At 44.5% G+C, this 9,914-nt stretch overlaps 1 protein-coding gene across 3 annotated transcripts in view; it reads left to right on the top strand.

Annotated features, from left to right (window-relative positions):
* The first annotated feature begins 1,615 nt into the window (after positions 1-1,615).
* The window catches only part of RNF130 (ring finger protein 130), a 54,954-nt gene continuing 46,655 nt past the window's right edge, over positions 1,616-9,914 (top strand). For all 3 annotated transcript variants that reach the window (XM_052816180.1, XM_052816179.1, XM_052816181.1), the window contains exon 1: positions 1,616-2,172. In XM_052816180.1, coding sequence (XP_052672140.1) covers positions 1,911-2,172 — 262 coding nt within the window. In that variant the 5' untranslated portion in view covers positions 1,616-1,910. The remainder of the gene's footprint in view (positions 2,173-9,914) is intronic.

The following is a 9,914-nucleotide window of genomic DNA, read 5'->3' as shown; positions in this document are numbered from 1 at the left end:
GAGCCCATAGGTCCACTCTGCTCCGAGATGCAGGTTTGCAAGCCTGCTGCTTTCCTTGGGAATGGCACAGGTCTCTCCAAGGCCAGGATTACAACCACCACTTGCATCTCAACGAAATAAACAGACTGTGCTCTGATGGTGTTATCTTACACGCGCATGTGACCAGGTGCATCACAAATGGATAAATTACAAAACCTTCCAAAAGAGAACAGTTTAATAAGATACTTAGGTTAAACACCAGACTTATCGCAGGGCCCTCCCGAGCAGCTGGGGAAGTCACCAAGGAGACCGTATCTGAAAAGAACAGCAGCACAGCTATTTGTTCAGAAATTTAGAAAATATCCTAACTCACAGCCCTGCAGTACTTGTTTTCTTTGCCACAAATAATTTGCAGATAGTTTGCCTTTCAAAGTCCAAGAAGGCCATTACATTATTTTGTTACATCTCTGAACAGGCTTAAATCCTTAAACTATGACGATAGTTAAAGACAGAGTAACTCATCAAGTCCTGTTTTACAGTATTTCATGGGATTAATGTTTATTTAAACATTTGAGTGTTTGTAAGATTTCCCATTCTAGTACACCAGAAGTGAGTAGCTCTGAATTGGGTAGAGTGACCACATCCTGACACAGAGGCTGTGTTCCTGCCCCAACAGCCCTTTCAGCGTTAACTGGACAGACTGAACACACTCCACCTCTTTTTCACACATACAGCCCTTTTCCCCCCCATGTCAGAGACCCTTTTAAACCGCCTCTCCTATCTTTTTGATGGCCAGCGCTCCCGATCTGGAAATTAAAGACGCCGAGGAGCCACGGGAGCCCGTATGTGTCCCTACATCTAATTCCTTGAAGAACCGCGGGTCGCTAGAGCCAAGCGTTCCTTACAGACGTCGCTGAGGCACCAGGAGCGGCCAGGCCCGGGCACAGCCTCCTCCGCACCGCAGCTCCCACCACCGCCATGGCCACCCTCCTCCACGCTGCCACGGCCCCGGTGACGTCATTACAGGACGCCCCGCCCCTCCCGCTAACCCCGCCCATCGCGGGCGTGGCTTTCGCTCCTAGCCCCGCCTCTCGGCCTCGTGGCGCTGGGCGGGGCGTGACGCGCCTGCGCAGTGTGAGGAGCGCCGGGCTGCAGTCGAGGCGCCGGGCGCGGAGCCGGCGGCTTGAGAGCGGCGCGGCTGCGGGAAGGCGTGGGGGGCCCGGCCGCCCCCGGGACGGGACAAGCCGACCCGACCCGAACCGAACCGAACCGAGCCTAGCCTAGCCTAGCCTAGCCTAGCCTAGCCTGGAGCGGCGGCCACCCGCTGCGGCTGCCGGCCCGGGCAGCGGGATGCGCCGCCCGCCGCACTAAGGCGGCGACGAGCCCCGAGACGAAGCGAGGCGGTGCGGCGCGCCGAGCCGAGCCCAGCCTGAGGCGAGCCCCGCGGCCGTGTGTGAGCGCGACTGAGGCGGCGGCGGCGGCTCCTCCCGGCGGCTTCCTCGGGGCCGTCGCGGGGCTGTGCGGGGAGGGGGCCGCGGCGCCGCCCCCGCCTCCTCCCCTCGCCCGGCACGGGCAGAGGCAGGTGGGCGGCCGGGGCTCCCCCGCGGCGGCGGACGGGCGGCATGAGCGAGGCGCCCTGAGGGGCCGGCGGAGAGGGGGTCGCCCCGAGCAGCCTCCCCCCCCCCCACCTCGGGGGGCCGCGTTCGACGGATCGGACTCGGCCGGGACCTGCCATGACTCCGCTGGCTCCTCCCATGGCATGAGCCCGTGCTCTCCTCCCCCCCCTCCGCCTGCTTTCGGTCTTTCTCCGCTCCTGGGCTGTCAGATGGGATAAAATACACCCGGGCGTGTGGGGCTCGGCGCTGCCGCGAGGGAGCGGGGGGAGCGGCGGAGGCAAGCGGTGACGGCCGTCGGCTCGCCCGGAGTCGAAGATGAGCTGGCGGTGGGCTCGCCAGCACCGGAACGGCGGCTCCTCCGTCCTGCTGCTCCTGCTGCTCTGGCACTGCTGGGTCCGGCCGGCCGGCGCCGACAACGCCAGCCAGGCGTACTACACCGCCCTCATCAACGTGACGGTGCTGAGCCCCGAGCGGGGCGGCCCCACGCTGCTGAGGATCGACCGCGGCCGCTACGGGCAGGATTCCCCCAAGGTGGAGGTGAAGGGCCTGCTGGTGGCTCCCGTCCCCATCAACGGAGGTAACGCTTCCTTCGCAGCCGTCGGTCGCTTGCTGTCGGGTGCCTCCTCCGCAAGGCCTTTGTCTGAGCTTTGCAGACTTTCCTAGAGAGCTCTGACAAACGAGGAGGAAGAACTTGCCCGGAGGAAAATTAAAAAAAAAAAAAAAAAGAAAAAATCCATGATCTGAGAGCGCTGGCTTTAATAAGGGCTCTGCGAAGCATGGTGTGTTTCCCAGCATGGATGCCAGCAGGCTAGTCCTATTGAGCGATGAAGGTGTTATTTCTAAACTAATTCCAGAGAGTCGGTAGCAATAGTTAACAGGATTCGGTATCAGCGTTGCCATGAATCTCGGAACAGCTGCATAGCTATCTCACCGTGATAGATATGCATCTGGATGGCTTTTGGAGCTGCACGAAGTCATGGTTGTTCAGTGTACATTTCTTAAAAATGCTGTTTAAGCTGTCCATTGAGACGTGGAAGGACTGAAGCTGTCAAGCTGTTACTCTTGTGGCCAGTCCAAAAGGCACTTGTTTGCGGTACTGAACGCTGTGTAGTGCTTTCAAATAAGTTTTCTTTTTATTAAGCGAAGCTGTTGTCCATCGATTGTTTTTTGACAAATGTTGGGTTTTATAGAGAACACTAATTTAAACAGGTAAGAGTATTGTCTCGATTTCTGCCTGAAATGAAATCAACTGCTGCAGTCATAGTGATGTGGTTTTAGGAGTATCTTATTTTGAAAACCCTTCTTGACATTATCTAAACTGCCATCTTTAAGAAATGGATCACTTTATGGATCACAGTGGTCCCAACCTGTCTCCTGGACACTAAACCTCTGAATAATGCATTAAGTGAAATAATGTAGTCAGTTAAGACTAGACTCTAAGTGGTGAATATTAAGAGGAGTTTTTTAAAAGAATTGATAAGGCAGAACTACGGTATTATTAAAAGCTTTTGAGAATTTACCAAATCTTAAGATCAGGAGAATACTTTGATGCTTCTTCAGAACAAAATGCATCCTGCTAGGCAGCCAACTATAAGCTTCTAGTATGTATGAAGCAGACTGCATCAGCAGATGCTTGCCAGTTTCATTGAAGCTCAGCTTCATTAGCTTTACAAAGTGTTAACTAGAATATATTAATTCAGCATATTTTGGGGTGGAAGGGTGAGGAAGCAGAAATCGTTGAGCAAGTCTACTGTAAAATGATTTTCATTTGTACTTCAAATCCTACCTTCACCATGCTCTCGCAGTCAGCTATCATCAAATATCCTCAGTCTTTCTTCTGCTTCCTGGTATTCCTCACTTAAACACAGACACCCCAACCGCCATATGAAATCGGGAGGCTGTCCTGAAAGTGTTAGGCATGTAAACACTGTTGATGCAAGTAGTATTTTGGGGGTTTTTAAAACTGCTGTCTTTTAATATATCCAAGGTATCAAAATGCTTGATTTTTTTTTTGTAGTAGCTACATTATTTGTCAATAAAAACTTTTGATATTAATTACTTTTTAACCTGCTTCTGTAACTTTTTCTGCTTTCTTCTGATATGGTCTTCACTAAAGTGTGATGAAAACATTGAGGAAGGCTGACAGCATTTTCACTGGAAGCTAGTAATGAGAGAAGAGCTAAATAAAATTGAGCAGTCCATAAGCAGCATTTTTATACCTTACTGCTAAGTATTATGATGAATAACTTCTGTGAGGAAGCACAGCAGGAATCATGAAAGTGCAGACCTCAATTTCTGCAGTTTTGACATGCTGCAGTCATTAAAGCTTTGCCATCAGTTGTTGGGGAGATTCAGTTTTGTCCTTCTGTTTGTCAACAGAAGACTGTTAAAGCAAAGACTGCAGCAGTTGTCTTCCTTGAAAGTTCTTCTGAATTGTTCTATGTAGGTTGTTATATAGTACACATTTTATCTGAATTTTGCCAAGGCATGCTTCATCTGGCTTAAAAATATTTCATGTAGTAGGAGAGACTGGAATATCTTATGCTTTTAGTTAAGATGTTCTTGAATGCTTAAGGGTCTTATGTTTGTATTCTTCTGCTTTTTTCTATCTAGCTCTGATAAGACGATGCTGTCATGCAGAAAGTAATTGCTCTAATGCCTTTTTATCAGCCTGCTAATATTGCTGTAGAACTTGTTTGCAAAATATTTTTTTCTGATAGCTCTTAACACGAGTAGCTAGCACCAGCCTCTGCTGTTAGAGTAGTAAATGCTCTACCCCAGTTCTCATGTATCCTAAGAAGAAACGACTCTACAACTGTTAACAACTATATCTGAAGATACCTTGACTTTGAAAGTGCTTTGATGTCAAGCATTCACCCATTTATGGGCTGTCCCTTGAAATTTCCACAGACGTGGGTCATCTGTTAGCACCTTGATGGTGTAGACTGGAGCATCCATGTTTTAGAGCTGAAATGTCCTTAGTGTCACATTTTTGCATGCTGTGTTAAGAAAGGATTCATTGCCTGCAGGGAAATAAATGAATTTACTAATTCAAGATTTGGGGCCAATGATCTGCTGCTGAACATACACCATTCGTAATAGCACAGCCTGTGATTTTAAGTGGTGTGTTCTGCAGTGGTTTTTTGTTAACGTGTTCTTGATTATGCCCAATATTTTATATACTATTTTTGAAGTTGCCAGTCCATGTGATTACACATCCTTTAAATCTCAGTGCAGAATGATATTTCAATTGCTTCTCCTGTTTCATTAGCAGAATTCCTTTAATCAAATTCAACCTTGTCATGTTAATACATGTATTAAAACTCCCTTTTCTTTTTATAGACCTCTGTATGAAATTGATACTGGCTTTCTAAAGCGATGTTCCCCTGCAAGTGATACGGCAGTAATTCGCATGACCGCTTGTGAATGTGACTTGTGAAAGTGTAGCTCCAGCAAGCTGTCGGTCACAGTTGCCACTGGGTGTAAATACAGCACCTGTGTACGCATCTCTTCAAGTGCATTAAATGCAACATAGCTGCAGAGTTTCTCTATTAATCTCTCTTCCGTTCTTCCGCTTCTAGTTCCTTTTCTTACTTCCTTTAACTTGTTAGTCTTTTGTCATTACTTAAATAATTTCCTATTAGAAGAGGTTTTTAAACAGGTTCTGGATATGAAGATTATCAGAAAATGCTCCTCTCGTTCTGCATGGAAGGGTGATAGCAAAATGCATCTTCACAGCCTGATGCAGCTTTTCTGATAGTTTAGTTCAGGTTTATGTCATCTCTTTGGTGATGTTACTGAGCATTTCTCATTCAGTCCTGTCCTCAGTTATTTGTGACTTTCCAGAACCATGCATTTCAGCGCAAACTTCTCACCGTAGCTGCCTAGGTACTTGTGGCAATGTCTGTACACGCACTGTGTAAGCGTTCAGCCCTGTGCCACTCTAGTGACCTCTGCTCTTAAGCATCTTTGGTATTAGGTGCCTGACACCAGTTGTGGTGCTGACCTTTAGGTGTCAGGCATACTCCTCTTGCTATGACAAACCAAACCAGAAGCCATCAAAAACTCACTTTAACAGTTCTTGGTAGAAACTTTGGCTTAGTTCCCTCAAAAATGTTCTCCACGGTGAACAGGACTCTTCTGTTGAATCTGGGTTATTGCATGTCTTTCTGGGTTTGGATACAGAGTTGAGGAGTAGAGTCCTGTGTCCTCTCAAAGTCCCCTCGCAGATGGTCGGACCTTGCTGGGAGGCGAGGTTTTGTGCAGCTTGGCTGGCTTGGGTAGCGGGGATGCAGGCAGGGTGATTAGGACTGAAGATGGGACTGATAGGAAGTTAAATAGCAGCAGACTCAAAGCCAAACGTTAGGACTCGCTGAGCCAATAGGCCAGGAATGAGGGGGTGGAAAGGGACTGGAGTCTAAAGGGCGTGTGGGGAGGTGATGGTTGTATGAAAGCTGCATTGGAGAAAGAGCTCATTGAAAGGGGAGATCCCTGCTGAAGGGGTAGTAGGGTTGTGGCTGGGCAAGGAGACTGAGAATTTGAGGAAAAATGTATGTTAGAAAAAGGTGGAAGTGGGGAAGAAATAATATTGGCACAGCGTTAGGAATGGAGGTGTATCTTGGCATGGTACTGTAAGTATATCATTTTGTAGCATCTGACACTTCATAAACATGTTGTGTGAACAAGTTTTAGCTGCAGAAGGTTTAAAATGCCAGTTTCCTGGTAACTGTGGAGCTTTAGGTAACATTCAGACAGAATTTTGTGTTCCTTTCTAGCCCAGAATCCAAAACAATAAGCTGTAGGAAAATGCAACAAGCAAATACATCAATAGAGTAGTGGAAGAAAAATCTTGTGCCATGCATCTTTTACCGTTGGTCTCAGTATCCAGCCTAATTAGTAGTTACTAATTGATAACAAAAGTGGAGGTTATATATTGGAGTTTATAGCCAAAATTGTGGTATACTTAACTGAGCTAACAAGATTAAATCTGAACTATTACAGGACTCTTACAAGCTTCAGTGATTTTTCTTTTGTTTAACTTAGTCCCTGAAACAAGATTACCTCTTGTTCAAAGAGTTTCTTTTAGTGTTAAAGCCAGCTTTAGTCAAAGCAATTACCTGAAATAGCTCTTGAAAATAAAATATTGCTGTACATAACTCATTGACATAACTTTTAAAAAGTGGAAATTATAAGTGGCTTGAATAAGGAGTATATTGATAATAACACAAGTAGTAATGCATTGAAAGAAAAGATATATACTACACATATTAAACCCTAATGGGACAGCAAATAACTAGTACCCTTTGTTGAAACAAGAATCAATCAGTGCTGCTGTGTAACTTCTGTAAATTTGCCAGCTGAATTCCTTTTCTGGAAATTTTATCACAGGATTATGATTAATGTGTTGCACAAGGCTGGCTGTTTTGCCAGTCAGGTGTGGTACGTAGCACCTGCCTGGGCAGTGCCTGCTGGAGGGAGGGAGTGCTTTGGGGCACAGGCTGCATGGCACTGCATCTGCCCCTGTGCTGCTTTCTTTCCCAACGAGTCTCTTGATCTGCTGCCCCTCAAAATATTGGTGGTGTCTCTCCACCTGTTGTATTACAGTGATTGAAGGTCAGACTTTAAAATGATTTCTGTATGTGTAGCTGAGACACACCAGCTCTGGCAACTGTTGCTGGCTTCAGAGAGTAGAGTATTAGCTAAGATGCAATCAATATCAAGGTATCTGACCTTTTTTTAAAAAAAGAAAAAAAAACATGGAATAAAATAGTTAATGCCCAGGGTGTGGGATCATGGCACTGGCCCTTTTCTGTGAAAAGGGGACAAAGTCTGATAACAGTCAATGCAGCAACCTTGGCTGAAGTGGGACGTCACAGCTATATTCCAAGTAATGGAAGAGCAACATAAATGCACAGTATATGAGAGAAAGCAAATCCAGTCACGGTTCAGAAGTAGAAGGAGACAGTCTGCATTCAGGCAGGTGCGTGCTTACTTCTGACAAAGCCTCTGACAGCTAACCTATTAATTTCATTTTTGCTACCACAAAATGGCTATCCCTCTTATAGGGGGAAGGCTAAAGGACCTGGCCAAGCAATTGGAAAAGATGAGGACGAAAGTACTGTTGCTATTCTAATGTAAGCTTGCCAATACTACTTCAGTAGTTGAATAAGCCTGGTTGGATCTATTGCATTAACAACTTACTTTCACATGAATCCTTAAAATGCTGTCACAAACGTTAGTCCTTTAGCAGGAAGCGCTCTTGAATTTAAAAACAATGCTTAAAGAGAAACAGTTATATGCAAGTTGAGCACTCCTGTGTGTTCTGCAGGAGGAAACTGAAGCTTTCCAAAAGTCAAGAACAAAGATGCAGCCTAATGGTAGATGCTTAAATCGCACTGATTCCTCTGTTAAGAGACTCTTTGGTGTTGGGGCTTACAGTAGGAAGGGGTATATTTACAACAACATAGTACATAGCTCTTTAACCCAGCAGGCTGCCACTTCTAACAGAAAATTGGTTTTTTGCCAACACATTCATGGTACATAGGTAGACATGGAGAAAGGAAAGGCAGAGTAAATAACTTTTATTTCAAATAAGCCAGAAGAGTAGCACACCTATAGGGAAACATACTTAGATGGCTTTCTCTATGCTTATCTTCTGAAATTATGGCATTATATGAGTAACTTCTGATCATATCTTTTTATGTGCAAGTGATTTGTTTTAGAATAACTTTAATTTAATGTGAAGATGCTTTTCATTCTGGCATGGACATCATCCAGGTAATACTTGCAAGCCCGAGTCTTTTAGGTCCTAATTGGACTTTGGACAACAGACCATAGATGGCATGATAATGGAGAGCTATCGATGATGATTCTTGCTGATACTGTTCTTTATCTATGTCCCTTACAAAGCCAACTGATGTGCCTGGTACGTTAGGTGTGTAGCAGATGTTTTATTTTAGCCAGCTCGCTATGCTAGAAGGGTGACTGTGATTATAAGACTTTCACTCTTTTCAGAGTGTATTAAGTCTACTGAAAAGACGAGCAGAAAAAGTCAGACTTTCCACTATTGTTCCTGAACTTTCTTCAGTTAAAAGTGAAAAGATTACTTAACATTTGTATGGTGTAATAGGATGCTAATGTAAAGAAATGTGGGTTGTAACTTTTTATTAAATCTCAAGTGACTTGCAGTTACTCAGTTCAGGTTTATCTAAAGCAACCAGATTTTCCGTAATGTTTTTGTATTATTTAAATAGTACTAAAAGAATATTGTCAGCTGTTAATTTTTCATCGGGACATACTGAAGCTACCTAGTCAGGAATAACATGCTGTATGCATTTGAGTGGTGTTTGTTGGTCTATATCTGGAAAGCTTTTATCTCTTAATATCTTGTTTCCTAATCCTGTTGCTCTATCCAGTAACATTTCATAGCTCTGTCCACAGCTGAAAGAGACTTTGATCTCGACCATGTAGAAAATTTTGTACTACGTTTCCCACAGAAGCGATTTCTGTTATCTCTTACTGCTTTCTTTGTCAGTTTTTATATTTGTATGGTTTGAAATTTTTAGCTTAAAGGTGCCTACATAAATTTTTGTAAAACTGAACTGTGACAGACTTTTGAGAATGCTGCCTCCCTTTATAAGGTGCCTTTTGCCTTTTATTGCTTTTATGATTTTTTCATTCTAATAGCCAGTGGCCCTATTTGTGGCCATTTTTGTTTTCACTTGGTATTTTAGTTTTGAGCATGATCGTAGTGAAGCAAACTGTACATAATCCATAGGATTACTGCTCTTCATCCATCCCATATATTTTAAGTAAATTTATGTAGGCCATAGTGTCTACTTTCAGAGTTATTTTTGGCAGTTTGAGGAGATTCCGTGGAATTGTGGCTGTTTATTGAATGGTATTTTCCAAAGGATGTATCACACCTGAGATTTTTTAATCTGATTTCACTGGGGAAGGATGGGGTTTTTAGCTTTCAAGGCTTGAGAAACTTACTATCACAGTCTGCTGGTGCTTTCCCCCACCCACATTTTTAAGTGGAAACGTTCTGAAGAAGGGGGAAGTATGCATTGAACTGCTTTTGTCTTAACAGAGGACATCAAGGTTGGTTGCACATGTGCCATGTTACGGTTCTGTCACATTTTCAAAAAGTACTATAATTCCTTTAAAAAAATGTACTGTTCTCTTAAATTTAAGACTATAAAGACAAGCTACAAAAGTGCAGTTGATATGGAAGTGCACTCCTATGATCATTGCTGTTCATGATGGCCCTCACCAGTGCTCCAAAACAATGTGTGTGCATCAGTGCTAGCTAGCAAT

This window comes from Harpia harpyja, chromosome 20 (assembly GCF_026419915.1).
Source record: "Harpia harpyja isolate bHarHar1 chromosome 20, bHarHar1 primary haplotype, whole genome shotgun sequence".
NCBI lineage: Eukaryota > Metazoa > Chordata > Aves > Accipitriformes > Accipitridae > Harpia > Harpia harpyja.
This window is presented reverse-complemented; position numbering and strand designations above follow the sequence as displayed.